Source organism: Corticium candelabrum, chromosome 22 (genome assembly GCF_963422355.1).
Source record: "Corticium candelabrum chromosome 22, ooCorCand1.1, whole genome shotgun sequence".
Classification (NCBI taxonomy): Eukaryota; Metazoa; Porifera; class Homoscleromorpha; order Homosclerophorida; family Plakinidae; genus Corticium; species Corticium candelabrum.
Window position 1 is genome coordinate 3140019 of NC_085106.1, and position 18360 is coordinate 3158378.

An 18360-nucleotide genomic window follows, 5' to 3' on the forward strand; every position below is an offset into this window, starting at 1 on the left:
GAGGTGGCCACAATTAAGTGTTCTGTGATCAAGTGCGTGCATGCTTTTAGACGCTTAGGGAAAAGTGTGGTAGTAGGGAATGAAAATGACAAACACGGAAGCTGTTAGTAGGCAAGACTGAAGCCCTTTAATACCCATGAACCATCTTGAGACCAATTGCAAGTACTCCATCTAATCTAGAAATTCAAATGCATTAATTAATTAAATCTGATATTGATTTGACCATGCAGCCTATATATATATATATAGCTGTACATGTTGTCGATTAGCGTCTATTCAAGGTCTGTAGTTTGTGTTTAAACTTTGAATGCTAACTTAGTCACAGACAAGAGTAAATTATACTCCCTCTCCCCGCGCAAATCTTTCTGGAATTCTATAGCATTATTGAATGCACAATTCCTTCCAGCTGTATGGGTTAGACCAACAGTTCATGACAAAGGGTTACTCTATTGCAGTGGAATGCAAGTATATATGCATAGTAGCAAACTAACGAGATGATGTCTCACTGCAAATTAAAATTGCATATACCCACATGCATTTACAGAAATGGCAAACAGAATTGGTAAGTACTAGAAGGCAATCAATTAGGGTTAAATGTGGCTGTGCGACAATTGCTCTAACTGCTTGACATGGCCAGAGTGGCCATTCCACTTCCTTACTCTGTCACAATTGATATAAACTTAAAAGGGACATTAAGTACAATACTTTCACTCAACAAGCTAGATATCACTAGATTTCAACAACTTTTTGAATTAAACATGGTATCTATACTATGACAACATAACAACAGAACAAAAACTTGCATTTGTCATGCAACTACGTGTCAAAATTCATCACATCCATCAATTCAGTCATTGCAAGTTTGATGCCATTCGTTTGTAATAGATTAATATCAAGTAGAGATCACATAAGTTTGTTGCTACGACAACCTAGTTGATTGCAATCGTTCAAATGTCAATGTAGCTTGAGTTGTACTAGCATTAAGTAGCTGCATGCCTCCCAGCTCTACAAAACAAACACAAAACTCTGTTGTCTAACTACTAGCTTATAATTCCATGAACTAGTACTTGAACCACATGACAGCACGACACCTCAAGTCTAATCAATTCTGTAAGAGTATAGGCTGTTAACCAAACTTTTCAATTTTAGAACTCTGCACAATTAAGCATAAAACTTATTATTAAAACAGTTAATTGTTTGCCTGACAAACAGTTACCTTCCCATAATACTTTGCACACAAAACACAAATGGTAGTTCACACCCGCAAGTTGTGCAAGATCCACTTCCTTGTGTATTGCATCACAAGAACTTCCAAGTGCTGAATCTTCTTACAAAAGTAAGTTGTCTTTAAACACGTAGTCACGCACTCTTCAAAAAATAATTTACCTTGGTAACATCTTGTGCTACCTGACACAACTTCTTGCCAAAGAGATCGACTCAAGAACGCCATTGCTTGCTCCAAACATTGGTTGACCTACTACTTCCTTACTATCCTTATTAACTAATTATTAACTTAATTAAAACCGTTTCAGCTCCCTTTCAGAAAGGTCCCACTCCCTTAGGTTACATGCATCTCTTACCTGTTGTACAATTGGGTTGTACAAACCCTGACGAGCATGAACACTCGCCTAGATTGTTACACACCTAATAAACCACATTACACTAAAACTTTTCATCCTAAGTATATTAATCACATCATTGCTCACTCCATTGCCTGAACATATGTTGCCGCTTTGATCAGTAGGACAACTCGGGACGTTCAGAGATGAGAAATCGATGCATCGATGAGCTTGACATAGCTAGAAAAATGCAAGGAATATAAACTATTTTTCACTCTCATTATCATTACTGCTAATTATTCTTACTATTGATAGTAAAACAAAGGACATTGCTGGAAGCAAACATATCTGCATGCAACCATGCCTATCAAAGCTTCCAGTATTGTAAGTGCATTTTATTGTTATTATTGTTAACTATCATTGAACACAACAACTTTATCACTACTACTGATATGGTACTCTAAATAGTATTCTCATTATCAAACACAGAGATGCTGCCATTCTCTCTAGAGGTAAACCAAAAACACTAAACCATGCCTACCTATTGCACTAAACACATTATTTACTGCATATCCAATCGCTAAGGTTCCAGGTAAAAGAAGCACATGCTCTCAATAATTGAACTCTTAATTAAACCTGAGTTGTAGACACAGAGTCTCGGCAAATACTGTTGTCCTGTATTTGAAATATGTTTTACTGTGATACAATCGCAATAGACTTTTGTGTTGGTATATAGATTATTATGGCAGCAAAGTTAATTCTGCGTTGGCACCTTGATGTACCGTGTTGTGTCGAGTGTGGATAATGTTTCACTACACAAACTGTAATTGTATTTCTTCATTCAAAAGGTATACATCCAATGAACTGGCAAAGGCGGGAACAACTATAACTAGTAAATGAAGCTGTGTTTACACCGTCTCTTCAGAGCTACGAGCGTGCGCGTGTGCAGGGGCGTAGGAAGTAAATGAAAACCGGTCCGGCCTAGCGCGCGCTAGTGGGCTGGACAATGTAGCGCACGCTAGTAGATGGGCGGGACAAACTAGCGGCCTAGCGCGCGCTAGTAGCGCACACATCTTAGCCTCGCATCGGCTGGGTCTCCGAGCCTGTACAGTACCTTCAACTGACGTCTGGAGAACGCAAGGCCGACGCACAAAGTACTGCATGAGCAGAAATATATTACTTATTTAATCGGCTATATCCTTAAAACGGAAGTTGATGCCATTGAGCGTCTGGCGAAAGTGCATATTTCCAAAACCGGTCCGGCCATGGCCGGACCGGTCGGACTGGACGCTACGCCCCTGGTGTGTGTGTGTGTGTGTGTGTGTGTGTGTGTGTGTGTGTGTGGTGTGTGTGTGTGTGTGTGTGTGTGTGTGTGTGTGTGTGTGTGTGTGTGTGTGTGTGTGTGTGTGTGTGTGGTGCAATAGCTCAGTTAGTTAGAGGGTCATCTTATGGAGTGTTTACATCCGGGACCTTAAAGTGTCACAAGTTCAAGTCACAGTGATGGCGAGCTATGGCATAATTTCCTTAAGCAAGAAACTAACACACATTTGCTTCTCTCGACTCAGGAGTATAAATGAGTACCTGATCATTGACTGGGGTCCTAAGCGGCCATCGGCTGTGACGTGACATCAGCCACTGGGGTCCTGGTGAGACTTCGAGTGCTCACACCACAGTTGGCTTCACAAGTCGGTGCTCCTGCGAGTGCCTGGCCCGGCTCCAGGAGTTTGTTAGCGCAGGCCTGGGGTTCCCTGAGTAGCGCACAGGGCCCAGCTAAACAGCTGGGGGGTGACCTTTGAGAGGCAGCTCCTGACATTTAGGATTTAGGTGTGTGTGTGTGTGTGTGTGTGTGTGTGTGTGTGTGTGTGTGTGTGTGTGTGTGTGTGTGTGTGTGGTGTGTGTGTGTGTGTATTTATTGTGAATATTAATGTAAACTTTATTAATTTTTGTCTATTTATTGTCATTATCATTAATTAATCATTAGCTTGTATAATTCTTTGAAAACCCAGGAATGCGTCGATGTGATTAAAGATAATTAGCTAAATATCATCAATATCCCACGCTACACTTCAATTCAGTATATGCGCATGTGTGACAGCTGCGTCTCTCAGGCTTGTTATCCAGTTACGTTATTTCTCAATTCTGCATGTAGCGCTCTTGCTTGCATCACTTGAGGTGGACAGGATTATCATGGTTTTGTTGAGCCGTTGCTATCATCTTTCGTTCCGTTAAAATTAATTGGTAGTAGCTAGAGACTGATGTACCTACACAGGAAATACTGTAAAGCCACATGTATTTGTATCGACTGGATCCAGAAGAAAGCATGCAGCGCAACGTTTCCTAAGAACCTTTCTTGCAAGATGACGTCGATCGTTCATCATCAGTCCTACTTACACCTGTATTAAAATATATTCTTGCACGGAGCGGGCTTAATTGATATCCACGTAATTTCTCGATTCTGTAGCGCTCGATCTTGCATCACTTAGAGTTAATTACTGAGGTGGATGAGATTATCATGCTTTCGCTGAGCCGTCCGTTGCTAGTATGTTTCCTGTCGAGATAAAGATTAATCTCGTAGTCTCCTAGAAATACTGTGAAGCCACGTCTAGTGACAGGATCCAGAAGAAAGCAGTGTTAGCGTTTCCTATGAATCTTTCTTGTAAGATGACGCCGATAGTTCATCATCAGTACTACCTACAGCCAAAACATATTGCTCTCTTGAAGATCGCGAATGACATGTTGGTTGTGTGCAACGGACACATGCATGGTCTCATGGGACCTTCGCTTGGCTTCTTGACGAACGATGAATTCGTTTGTTTTGCAATTCTTCTGCAAAAAGTAACAGACATGTACAACTCTAGTCTGAAGTTTACTATGCGCTTCTCAGTTTGACGACGGTTTAATGTTTTTACTATGGATATGACATCTTGGCTTTTCTACATACCGACAGACAGACCGGAAGTCAATTCAGCTTAAAGTGAGCTTCTCGCGAAGCAGTCCATCACTTATTGTGGTGTCCTTCTTTTACGTAGGACTGATGATGAACGATCAACGTCGTCTTGCAAGAAAGATTCGTAGGAAACGTTGACGCTGCTTTCTTCTGAATCCGGTCGCTAACTGTACATGATGTCGCTAATCACAGTATTTTCCATGCAGCTAGGAGACGTACATCGATCTCTAGCTACAACAAATAAGCGGAACGAAAGATGACGATGGTTCAACAAAAGCATGATAAATTAATGATCTGATAGTCCATCTCAATAGTTAATTAATTTATTAACTTCCAGTGAAACAAGAGTGCTATACATGCAGAATTGAGAAATAACGTGGCTAACAAGCCTGCTCCCTGCAAGAGTTGCGCAGCTGTCACGCATGGGCATGCATGTGCTGAGTTCAAAGTAGTGTGGGACATTGATGGTATCTAGTTAGTTATCTTTAAATCAGATTGATGAACCCGTGTGTTTTCAAAGAATTACCGTATACATTCTAGCAATAATTAACCTAATGATTAATTAATGATAATGACAATAAATTAACAAAATTAATAAATTTACATTGATATTTACAATAAATACGCACACGGACGGACACAGACACAGACACAGACACACACACACAGACGGACACAGACACAGACACACACACACACACAACGTCACTTCTGCCACTTGTGCTGAATTCAAAGTATCTTAAGTGTGGGACATAGATTTAGCTAATTATCTTTAATCACATTGACGCATCCCTGTGTTTTCAAAGAATTATACATTCTACCAACAACATAATGATTAATTAATGATAATGACAATAGATAAACAAAAATTTAATAAAATTTGCATTGATATTCACAATAAACACACACACACACACACACACACACACACACACACACACACACACACGTGCACACACACACACGTGCACACACACACACGTGCACACACACACACACACGCGCGCGCTCATAGCTCTGAAGCAACCGTGTCTGTCATCCAAAAATTAATTGAAAGACAGACAGACAGACAGACAGACAGACACGAAGACAGACAGACAGACACAATAAGAGAACTCTAAACAGTTGGATAACAACTACTCGAATAGAGTGTCAAATACAGTCTAATAGCTAGCTAGATCAAAGAAACATGAGGTACAAATCTATTCCAGAAAATGTGTTAGGCAAGTTAGATTGACCAACAATACAGTGACTCTATGGCCTATCACTGCTACGTGGCATGCAGGCGTCTGTCAAGCAACACTAACTAAATTGCTTTTTGCCACACTGTCGTCCAATACCCCAAAGACCCACAACATTAAAAAAACCTTGCACTTCAAAAAATAAAAAAATTGAGCAAATAGATTTAGTTATATCAACAAACCCTAACATGAGACTGTCAATTAATAAGTAAATTATTTTATTAAATTAAAGTAACCAATTAATTAAAGTAAATGTTATTTTTGGCTCAGCAACTTTACTTACCTTATTGGTGCCACACTGTGTCCCATCGTTTACATATCCAATATAGTTGATCGTGTCACTGGCATCAACTGATATCGACCTTCAAATAAACAGATAATAGAAATAATTTGAAACATGCTATGTATTCAATATATTATACCATGTACATATCTAAGCATATCATACTAACAGATGCTGCACAACAGATTCTACTTACTTGCATATCGCAGTAGAATTGTCATCAGTGGTAACATTTCCTGTAAAGTACAAAAGGTCTTGATTGGCATTAATTACTGGCTCCTCTTTTCCTCCTTGGCACATGAGCACTCCACACTGGACATCACTGCACGAATCACAAAAACTCTAATGGACCAACGAAAGCAATGACTGACAAATCTTACGAAACATTGCAAGCAATAAATGAACTCGATTTTCCACAGTTTCCATCCACATTTCCGAGTATGTTGAAAGTGTTGTAGCAACTGCTATCAGCCTTGGTTGCACCTAATAGAAAATATATAATAAAACATTATAATACAAGTCAAGATGCAATGTATGGGGCTTTCAAATGCACAAACAGACATGCTGTTAATTGATATCAAAAGAATGTAACCATGCAGCTAAAATTGCTGTCAGTAATCAACAAATTCTTGCCACTTTTCATAGGTAAATACATGAATGTTGAAGTGTGTCATAAATCAAGGTCTCCAAAATCCAAAAAATCTCAATTTTTCTGCATGCATCCAATCTCAGCCATATATAGTGTTTGTTCCTACTGTAGCAAGCAACTGCACTAAAATTGATCACATAAATATTCAAATATACAGAGAGTACACGTTGACCACATCAGATACCACTCATACATACGAGAACACACACACACACACACACACACACACACACACACACGCACACACACACACACACACACACACACACACACACACACCACATCACATTCTAACAAACACAACATGTCTCTTCACAAAATTGTGATACCACAAAGAATGTGGTCTGACTAGATAAAAACAAATGTCTTACCATCTCCCCAAATCTCTCGACACTGTTCATCATGTGTTTCACATCGTCCACGAAAGCAAACGGCCTATAAATAGAATCACAACCACTGCATTGTAGCTACATTAATATACGTCAAGAGCTTGTCCGTCTGTCCATCTGTCCATCTGTCCGTCCGTCTGCCTATCTATACAGAATCACCTAGAGACTAACAGATCAACTACTGAACAAGCTTAGAACTAAAACTACATTTTATAGCTACCATAGAACAAAGAGGTTTCAGTTACCACAACAGTCATTGGAGATGATCGCAGCTTGATAATTTTTGCAAGGACTCTGCAACCCAAAGATGACATCTTGCGTTGGATTACTCTAGCATTGCATCGCTGCAGTTGAATGCTGGATCTTTTTCTCCAGTAATCCATAAATTGTGGTGAGTTGCACCGACTATTTTTGTCAAAGGATTGAGATCAGAGAGAACAGAGGTAATGCTCTCCCTCATCACCCCATCTACCAAAGTGTTCGATGACAAGAGGCTTGAAGATTATTTGGTTGCCAGTTGGTAGCCTTTTGTCTTGATACTTGATTTTTTCTTTTCCTCTCTACACTTCAAAGCTAGACCATCTATTCTTGAAGATGAAGGAAATACCTCTAAGCAACAGGCATGGGCAAGAGAGATATCTAGATCAATCCTCATACCAGAAAATGTATTAATTGTTACAATGTCTGGTCTGTCATCTGAGTTTGAGTAGCGATGTCTTGGCTCTCTGCTGTGTGGTATGTGGAGTTCACTGAGACAATCAGCCCAAACATTTGCAATAGATTCATGACTACAAACTGGGCCACCATGCGCCGACCTTGCATGTTAAAAGGTGATAACCACTGTCATCAAGAACTGCTCCACACTGACACAAACTCATTGAGTCAACCACGCCAAAGAACAGACTGGCAAGCCCAACCTCAGATATGACGCCAAGCGATAAACGCAAGAATCAAGTGCGAAACACATTGAGGTTGGAACAGCATTGACCCAAGCACTTGCACATTTACCATGTAAAGAGAATATTCTGGCAGCATCTCTTGTTAACTTCACCGTATCACGAGACATAGATTCAAACAAATCATTAGATAATCACTTCTGTAATTTGCCACTAGCAGGTAAGTACTCAGACAGTTCATTCCAGGGAATGAGGCTCTTTAATGTCACACCTATAGCAGATCCCAAAGATTCTTTCAGAAGCAAGTCTAAATCTGCTCTCAAGTGAGGAAAACGTTTGGGTAGTGTATCTATTGCTTCAACCCACGAGGCTAAGAAAGCACAAACTGCTATAGATTTGACAGATGTTAGACCAAAACCACCTAGTTAGACTGGTAGAGTGGATTGTTGCCATGCCAAGTCGCTGAGTTGATGATAAGATAGTAATCCAGAGAAAACTTTGCCTGTCTGTGAATCATGAATTTCTGCTGCAGATGTTAGTAAATTTGGAGAAACAACACAAACTAAGTAATTCAATTGAACTAAGTAATTCAATTGTGGAACTTGACAATACTTAAGCAATAACAATATGCTTTGGACATCATTCAAAGCATGACAATTGGTTACGTAATAGTTCCTCAGAGTTAGCATCAATATCTGTCTATCTGTCTGTCTGTAATGGTATGTATGTATGAAGCTAGTACAATGTATGTATGTCTGTCTGTCTGTCTGTCAAAATTCAGTCAATACGAATTGACACAAAATCAAGCATCTCAACTAGACTGCACTGCGTCAATTATGCAAACAATAACCTTACCTCAGCACCACATGGGGTTAGATCTGACAACTGTACATTTTCAGGACACTACAGTAAAGCAATCGTAGAATTACTCAAAGAAATATGTCAAATAAGTTATATGATGTCAACAACAATGTATAGGAATGTCGTACTTCATACGAAGATCCAGTGCAGACTTCTTCTATATCACATACAGTAGTATTCTCTCTACATACCGTGCCTTGACTTTCGAACTAAACCAACACACAGTGTAATGACTACACGAAATGCCACATGTCGGAGTCAAATAGACAACTTTGCAATCGCTGGTGCAGCAACTGAACACGCTGCTACAGTTTGCACCTTCAAACAGCTGACAGGTCGTCGAATTACAACACATATCATTCTTTGCAACACACTCCTACACCACACACCATTACAATGACAAACGTTTGCGCCACTTTTATTACTAATTTATTAATTATTTCGAATAGACTTATGCACTCGTTCAAAACCTACATTGGGTGTTCCACAGTCACATCCTTCGCCTGCCTCAACGAATCCATTTCCACAGACAGGACCACCAAATATCTAGACAAACAAATATCAAAATAAGCAAACAATACATGACACCTATTTATTGTTTCTTCCACAACCACAGAAGGCAAATTAAAGAGACACATTCCAAAGCCCTTTTGTAGGGTCTGCTCATATTCTTGCCGACTACAGTTTGAAAATTCGGTGGCAAGTGTGGATGATCTAAACGAGAGAATAACGAGTGATTGATTGGCGTTACATCTAAATGACCGACTGCCTCCATACTTATCTGTTGATCGCATTATGCAACCATCCATAATGCATTTGGTGTCACTACAACCTAAATCAACCAATCATAGGTACACGAGTCTTGGTATTTGCAGTGGTAAATATTGATACTTACTGTCGTCGTGTTCCATTCCCAAATTATGTCCCAGTTCGTGAGCCATTATAGTTGCTGTTTCAACTTCACTAAAATTGTCCTGAAAAGACAAGACTGATTGTAAGTCAAACTAATGTCTATTGACTCATCACTAACGTTCATGAATGCCAAATGTATTACCTGGTTAACACCCACAGATTCAGAATCGATACATATTCCTTCCAGAGGAGCTATCCCAACTGTGTCACCATCAAAATCAATATTTCTACAATAAAAAAATGTTCAAAAAAGTCCCAACTATTTAATATGTCAAGTTACTAAGCGTACGTCAACAGTTGGGCATTGTCATGAGATGGAAAGCGAGTCAGTAACTCGGAAACTCGATAGTCTCCAAAGTTTGTGAGTAATTGCTTGGGGTCTGTCACTACTAGAATGCTATCATTTTCATTCCATGTTTCGACTCCAACCAATGCAATCCTAGTGTTCAGCGGCTTGTATAACTACATACAAAGTATCACAGATTACTGACATAAAAATATATACAATAATTACCATGTCCATGATGTTGGCTATGGATATTGATCGAGCTTCGACATTAGTAGTGTTGCTTCCTCGGGCAACAAACTAAAATTTAATGCCTATGCAACACTAAGAATCACTGACAAATGTTGATGTATCTGTTACTTGACTGTGATCATTTACTATCACCATCTCGATGATCTTTTCATCGGATACCACGTCTCTTCGCAACTAAATCAAAAATCACCATACATGCTGTGGCATCAACCATATACGATACTATAACTCACTCGTCCATGCTTTAGATCGTCCAGTAGACCATGACTGTACAGAATCTGTTGGCTGTCATTTCGACTGCTGTTTAGCCCATCTGGTAAAAGTAAGAGTGCACGTTGTGTTAACTGATGTTACAGTCTAAGTTTGTCAACGTAGGTGTACCATGAAATATCTTGACTTCCATGTCTAAATCTGCCGCTCTATAAACATTGTGAAGATGACCGTCTGAAAGCTATAATTGCAAGATCAACGATTACACAATTTGCCAAATAGTTGTAAGGGAAAGCAGACTATATCCACATTACGAACATGTAACTCCCGCTGGTAATTAACATACAGTCTAGTGTCACTCATCTAAATTATGCAAGCAAACAATTGCATGAAAGATGTAAAAGTTCAATAAGTCTTATCAAGTCAACTAATATGGTACACACACAATGACAAAGTGCAGTAATGGTATAGACAATCAAATTGTGTACCTGCTTTGCGAGGACGTCAGACTCTTGAACGGGTTCAATGAAGTAGAATGTTTCTGGGTCTTTGCCATGATAGAAAAGACCACTACAACAAACACAGTAATTTATAAACAACAATAGAGGTGAAGTCGCATGCCCGCCTTCCCTGTTCTCGTGCTTTACATTAGAGAAGAGAAGATCTTTCTACCAATGTTTACTAAGTTAAGTAATCTTACCTCAAGCCACTGCATGTCCTCATTACAACCTTTGAATCCTCCACATTTCTTATAGTTCCATGATAAAAACAGTTCTCAAATTGCTAGCGTTTGAACAAATAACTTTACTATGCAAGGTCATGTGACTTCGAGACCATGAAGCTCAACCTCTTTAACGACAACTCTTGTTGAATGAAAATGAATGGCCTTGAATGATGAAGAAATTAAGCCCCTATAACATACATTATAACATACAGGATTCAGCAGTGTCATTACGTATCAATCAACTACATTGTTCTACAGCATTTCTCAACCTGTTTTGTTCTAGATCCAGTATATAACTGTGTCCAAAAATGTTGAGTTGGACTGATGCAAACGTTGCATGTGTGCCGTCACCCTTTGAGAAAAATATATCACCATTGTATTGTGTTTTAGCAGTGAATATATGAATATGTGAAATCAGCATGCAAATATTAATATTGGCTGTAGTATGTGAGAAAAATTATTAAACGAGCAAAATTTGACCAGTTCACTAGAGCTTACCAGACTAGTAGCCATCCAGGAAATAGGCTGCCCTGCTTCATCTTGTGGTATTACTAAAGTTGGCTCTGCAAGTACACAAAGCTAGTCAACGACTGCATGTAGATTGTAGAGTAAACACAGAACTTTGAGCATCAGTGTGATGTGTGGATGCCCTTTTTAAGCAAACAAACTTCAATTTTTCACAACATCTCTTGCATTGAGGTTGTAGGGACTTCTCTCTGACTGTTCTCATTGCACGAGACAGATGAGAAGGAAACGATAATTAGATGGTTACTGTGTGTTCTTCACACATTTCTCAGAAGCCTCTCTGGGCAGAAAACTATGGGACCTTTGCATACTTTACCTTCATTTAAATGTTTCTATATTTTCTAACACTGTTGATAGTCAACGTTTCACTCTGCCGATATCGATTTCTATGTCAGTAAATATCATACCACTGTCGTTACAATGGAACTGAGTGCATACCTAGACTGTACATTCAATCACGATCACAAAATGACGACTACCGACTAGGGTTAGATACGTAATCTAAATTACTAAAAAGTTTGCATATTTACTCCCCTAGGGTTTCAACAAATACATATTGTCTCGCGACGTTTCAGTAGACTGTCAGAAAACTCTGTTGGACGTGCTATTCACCAATGCAAGACAGATACCATAAACTAGTATAGCACGTTGTATTCTACGTACACCACAGTCATCACACCACAACATCATTGATCGCAAAGTGCATTTTGAAAATATCATATCTCATGTGTCTGTTTATACCTATACGTCTTGTAGACAATAGCCATGCAGAACCATATGTTTAAGAATGCTGATGTGAGATGTACACATAACGTGATATAGAGAGAGGCTGGAACCAAACAGTTGCTAGAGTGGAATAGTCCTGTTGTGGACGACCCTGCGTGCAAAACCTATCAATAGCAATAAGCCTAAGCCGAATGCTTTGGAAAGTTAGCAAATCCCAGATAATTAATGTCAAAACCTATAGTGCCAGTATTAAAGTATGCTATGTTTCATTGATTAATAATAGATGAAGAGACTATTCTACCACAAAATCGTAAAATCATCAGACATCGTGCAGTGTTGCCAACTTTTGACAACTGATATGCAGAATGCATAAAATGACCACACACACAAACTCGATCACTGATGAAAGGAAACACATAAATGAATTATGACAATAAAGTCTGTTCCAGAATGGATTAAGTCATACGAATTTGTAAGCGGCTAAGATACTTCACTCCATAGGCTTGAGGGTGCTGACGTGTCTTCCCTATAAGACGGTTAGCTATGGAGACAGTCATCACTCAAACAAACTGCTGACTCTTGATCGTCCAATCAGAATGCTGTTCAATGTTTGTGCATCTTTGATAGTAACGCATGCAGCATGTACTAGCTGTTGAGTCTTTGCTGTAATTGCACTTAGAGGCAAGTACCTTGTGCTTATCTGGTGTCATGCAACACGTGCCATTCAAGTTTGTACAACAGATGGACTCTTTGCCTGGCTCCTTTCTGTCTCTCACCCACAGCAAGGGCCTCTATTCTAAAGATCGACCAAAACCCATGCAAATCATAGTCTGCATGTTGCCATGTGTTGAGTGCACATATCTATCATGTCTTAATTCTATAGTGATGTGCAGTAATCGACTCATTCAGTGTATGCAATGACACCTTGAGTGACTACACGTAGCACTTTTCCTTGTATACAGCTAGCCTTTGCTTGCGCCATCTATTCCTCAAAGTCATGAACTCATATCTAAAATTAGTTGTTTGACACAAGTGCACGAGCAATTTTTGACTGATTGACATATTTTTAAAAATTATATTAAAAGTTTAAATTTTAAAACTTTGTTGTAATACTTCTTATTACATACTTTACCAAGTTTGTTGCATACGATTATAATTAAAGACTGCTGATTGTATTCAATGAGGTAAATGAATACATTTCTGAGTAAAAGTTGATATTAATAATGATAAAATACAAATTACGTCAAATGACATGTGCACGTGTGCATGGATTTCCGAGGATACAGCTGCAGTATTACAACTGCTGTAAAAGAAGTACAGTAATTTTATTCTGGTGTACATACTAAGATCTACTTTCATCCTGTAGACTCTACTACAAGACAGGCTGCATGTGCTTTCACTACTGTACCTACTCCAAAAGATAAGATAATACTAAATAGCTATAGCTAACCTTTTCCTCCTGATCCTGTACACCAGCCACAACGGCAATGTGAACGGATAAGGTTGTTCTTGTTTTATTGTACACCTTCTAGAAGGTAGAAGCACCTACTCCAATGTACACCATGGAAAAAAACAGCTGCATGCATACACGTAAGAATCCTGGGAGACCCAGATGATATCGCGTCCCTGATTAGTGTTCAGTACACTTAATTTTTCCACCACCACTACAGTGACAGTCTCCATCACAGCAATATGTAAATCTATTACCCAAGGTATGCAACGCGCAACTTAACTCCACGTTAGTTTGAAGAGATGTATCCCCTCTCTACGTCTAGCAGAGGTAGACTAAAGTGCGTTCACGGAGAAGCGTCTGGAAACCACGAGAACTTTACTAATTTGACCATATCAGAACCAAACTGACCAGTCATTTAGTGCATTCGTGAGCGTTGATGACATCGCTATGAGGACTTTGACCTTCTTGCTTCCTGGTATGCCATAATGGGCACAGGTAAAACGACATGCTGCACAGCACAACACAGGGATTGCTGGGTTTACGATGGAAAACATCAAGCGCCTGTGTAGAGAAGGTCTAGCAAACGTTAGTGTGGAAAAGTGGGCAAACTGCGTGAGACACGTACGTGAGAAGGTGGAGAAGCATTACAGGACAATACACGGTGTGTTAAACGCCGTTGTAGAGCAGATAGTCATTGAAGTTGGTCCTGAATCAGAAAATTCGTCGTCGTCTGAAACTGAAAGTTCTAAGAATAAAGACTAAAACTAGATAGAGGAACGAGATTGAGGTCTATTAATTAAAGTTTTGAATGATGCCAGTATGAGTTCCATACATCCCTATATAGATATAACTGCACAGTAATATTTTCGGTTGCGGCTGCATGGATTAGACTGTATATCTTATAAGCCTACCTGAACGGAGCAGGTGCAATATTACCTCCTCAATTGTTGGAAGTCCAGCGGCGCCTGTAGACTATTAACATTAATTTTATAATTAGCTAATTATTTACATTATTCATTTGTATAACCTTGTGGCTTCTAGACAAAATGCTGTCCGCTAGCAAAGGAACGCACGTGTAACAACCCAAGCGCATAGGGTCATGATCATAATCGAGCTCAACTTACTTAATTAAGTAAGAACTATTAGAGTCACGTGTCACACGCGTAGCCCAAGAGAACAAATTCGATTTTGAAGTCCAGATGAAAACAAGCGTGCGAAACTCCCAAGAATGTGTGAGCTAGCGTAGCGACATTGAGACGTACGATGCCCGTCTAGGTCTAAAATCGTGTGTGCACACGTGTCAAGTATCTGCCACTCAACCATGCACGTGTGCATTCATATGCTCCCGTGGGAACCATGGACAAGCACGCAGAAGTGTCTAGACGTCAGTGTACGTTCGGCACCAGCACAGCATGGCTGGTGCTCTACAGTAGTATACCAGCTGCATGCAAGCTTGATCATGACCTTACGTTGTTTCGACTTGATTCCGTACGCTGAGTGTTCGATGAAGACGAGCCCCACTGCCAGGCAATAGACGAACGACGACCACCAAGGTCTACACATTTGTACGCTACGCTTAACGCACAAAAAACTCCACCAGCGTTCCACCAGCCACCGAAAAGACGAACTAAAGTCTGTTCACGAATAGATGGACTCGTGCCTGAGGGTTGGACCTTAGCTAACAAGATTATCAAGAAAGCCGGATGTTATGTTTGTATAAGAAGCTATCTTATACTGATTGCATTCTTAGCGTGTGTTGTCTCCACCCGCTAACTCATTACAATTCCGGAAGTTGCTTATGCTGGTCTTCTGTTTATAGCAAGAAATATATGATTATTATAATTGAATTAAGCTCTTCAAGAGCTGTCCATCGATATTAATTAGACCTCGGAAACCCATACTATACTCCTGCTACGCGCTGAATTCCTCAGTCCATCCAATGCGTGAACGGACTTTAGTTAAAAGAAACGGGTGCAACAATTTAATACATCGATGGTCCAGCCCACTAATTAATTAAATAAACTCGATCTTCCTCGTTCATCACTTCTTTTACTAATAACCACGCGAGTTTCTTGTTATTATTACACTCTCTAAATGAAGAAATGCTGGAAGTGCAAACCCTCGGCCGGTATGCACCTTGAAGGTAAATTAGTCGCGCTATGACAAAATCGTATGACAGAATGGTATGATGTGACAGAATGGTATGATGTGGGTAATAAATAAGAAGCATTATTGAAATGGCACAGGTCGAGCTTGAGGTAAGTCACGTGACCGGCTGCTCCGTGTACAACGGGTAGCTACGCAGTCCGTCAGCCAACGTCCTGTAGGACCTCGCTTCTATTTTTTACAACCTTCGCTCGTCGGTTCTTTGTGCAGGTGATTGTTTGTGCTGCTTTTGAGGTCGTAACTATGGGCGGTTTTAGGCGTGGCATAGGTACCAGAGCCAAAACAAAATTAGATGTGCGCCGGGAACGTTACAAATGCAGCTAGATTAGCTAGGCGTTGTTTCTAAATGCATGTTACAAATGTAGTTGTTTCCAAATGATAGAACAAGCCAAATGTTACAAGTCGGAGAGCCTCGACGCTAGGCCGGCTGGCAATCTTCGTCTTACGTGATGAAGTAACGGGCGTGATCATTGTTCTGTTTGTTGGTGGGAAACCTAGGTTACAAATGGAGACCAAACGAGCAGCTCACCACCGATTTTCCAGCTCACAAGAGTTCTCGCGTTTCGCGCGCACTCTGGTCTGGAAGTTCGAGGCTACGTGAAAACATGCACGTGCACATGTAGATTAGCTAGGCGTCTGTTCGCTCTGACTTTGGATATCGTAAAACAGAAATGAATAGAGACGCACTAGCGTACTTACAGGTCGGCCGAGCCGCTTTGTCCGACAAACAGACGCTGTCATGGACAATGCACGTTCTCCTTCGCAAATTCCCGTCAAACGCCAAATTTCTGTTGAAGACGACACTAATGATCTTTGCAACAACACCACGGCCGCTCAGCCACGCACATCTAAAATTCAAGCTGGCAGACTGCAGAACCGCTATGCAGAAACACTGTGGAACAAGCAAAATGTTACAAGTCAGGTACAGCTACACACCTCGCCCTGGTTGTTGTTTGGGAAACATGCACGTACAAATGTATGTGCTAAACCCTTAATTAAAGCAAAGGACTAAACACCATGTACAGGACGGACGCCCGATGGCCGAATTCTCGTTAGCAGCTACCAAAGAAAGAGAGGTGGAGCCTCATGATGACATCACGTTCGTCTATTGGTCAGTAATGACACCACTTCTCGTCTATTGGTCAGAATAGCTTCATTTGCATCTCCGCTAACCAACTATATATACGGTCGTACGGTCGTACAGTCGTCGAACGACTACTATACCCTCCACCCGGAAATCCGCACCTCGGGTAATTACCAGTATGCCACATCTTGGTACACTTAGACTCTAAGCCAAAACGTAATCGTCTCCCCCAACTGTTTTACAGTCTACAGCCAATGAAAGCCCAGAGCAGCCAGTCAACTACAAAAATTCCTGCACATGCAGATATCCTCTCAAGCAAGAAACCCTCTAATGTTTACTGTGCTGCATGCATGGATGTGTTAAATAGTAACACAAACAGCGCAACGTTCTAGGTAAAGCATCTATACCTATAAAAGTGTTCCTAATTTTTTTAGATGTTATTGTCTCTCTAGATCCTAGGATAGGGCGCGGCTCTCACTAAATTTTTAGAATATTTCTATCTGTATAATAGCACAGACAGTCTGCTAGGGACTAAGGAAGCTTGTTTGCTAGACTTACATAGATCAGGTGATCTCATAGATGTGCTTTAGCGTAATCAATTCGCACAGTGTGCTCTCGCCACCACTTACACCTAGACTAACATAGAGGTGGCCACAATTAAGTGTTCTGTGATCAAGTGCGTGCATGCTTTTAGACGCTTAGGAAGACTGAAGCCCTTTAATACCCATGAACCATCTGGAGACCAATTGCAAGCACTCCATCTAATCTAGAAATTCAAATGCATTAATTAATTAAATCTGATTTGACCATGCAGCCTATATATATATATATATAGCTGTACATGTTCTCGATTAGCGTCTATTCAAGGTCTGTAGTTCATGTTTAAACTTTGAATGCTGACTTAGTCACAGACAAGAGTAAATTATACTCCCTCTCCCCCTGCACAATTTTTTTGGAATTCTATAGCATCATGGAATGCATAATTCCTTCCAGCTGTATGGGTTAGACCAACAGTTCATGACAAAGGGTTTCTCTATTGCAGTGGAATGCAAGTATATATGCATAGTAGCAAACTAATGAGATGATGTCTCACTGCAAATTAAAATTGCAGATACCCACATGCATTTACAGAAATGGCAAACAGAACTGGTAAGTACTAGAGGGCAAACAATTAGGGTTAAATGTGGCTGCGCGACA

At 40.2% G+C, this 18360-nt stretch overlaps 1 protein-coding gene across 4 annotated transcripts; it reads right to left on the reverse strand.

Annotated features, from left to right (window-relative positions):
- Positions 1 to 714: 714 nt before the first annotated feature.
- LOC134197127 (disintegrin and metalloproteinase domain-containing protein 12-like) lies at positions 715 to 15561 on the reverse strand. Of its 4 annotated transcripts, none has more exons than XM_062666382.1 (28): positions 15383 to 15561; positions 11708 to 11772; positions 11479 to 11561; positions 11333 to 11396; positions 11186 to 11268; positions 10974 to 11055; positions 10657 to 10726; positions 10509 to 10588; positions 10384 to 10449; positions 10252 to 10323; positions 10027 to 10199; positions 9880 to 9964; positions 9721 to 9799; positions 9603 to 9657; positions 9437 to 9539; positions 9300 to 9371; positions 9097 to 9201; positions 8954 to 9034; positions 8820 to 8867; positions 7051 to 7114; positions 6411 to 6513; positions 6227 to 6352; positions 6031 to 6109; positions 1707 to 1799; positions 1387 to 1644; positions 1217 to 1324; positions 1068 to 1153; positions 715 to 1005 (listed from the first exon to the last, which is right to left on the reverse strand). In XM_062666382.1, the coding sequence occupies exons 1-25, from the start codon at positions 15474 to 15476 to the stop codon at positions 1564 to 1566; spliced, it is 2106 nt and encodes a 701-aa protein (XP_062522366.1). In that variant the 5' UTR covers positions 15477 to 15561; the 3' UTR covers positions 715 to 1005; positions 1068 to 1153; positions 1217 to 1324; positions 1387 to 1563. The 4 variants fall into 4 exon arrangements, with proteins under 4 accessions (XP_062522366.1, XP_062522367.1, XP_062522370.1 ...); XM_062666383.1 differs by having other exon boundaries at positions 1217 to 1327; XM_062666386.1 differs by having other exon boundaries at positions 15378 to 15505.
- Between the last annotated feature and the right edge of the window lie 2799 nt (positions 15562 to 18360).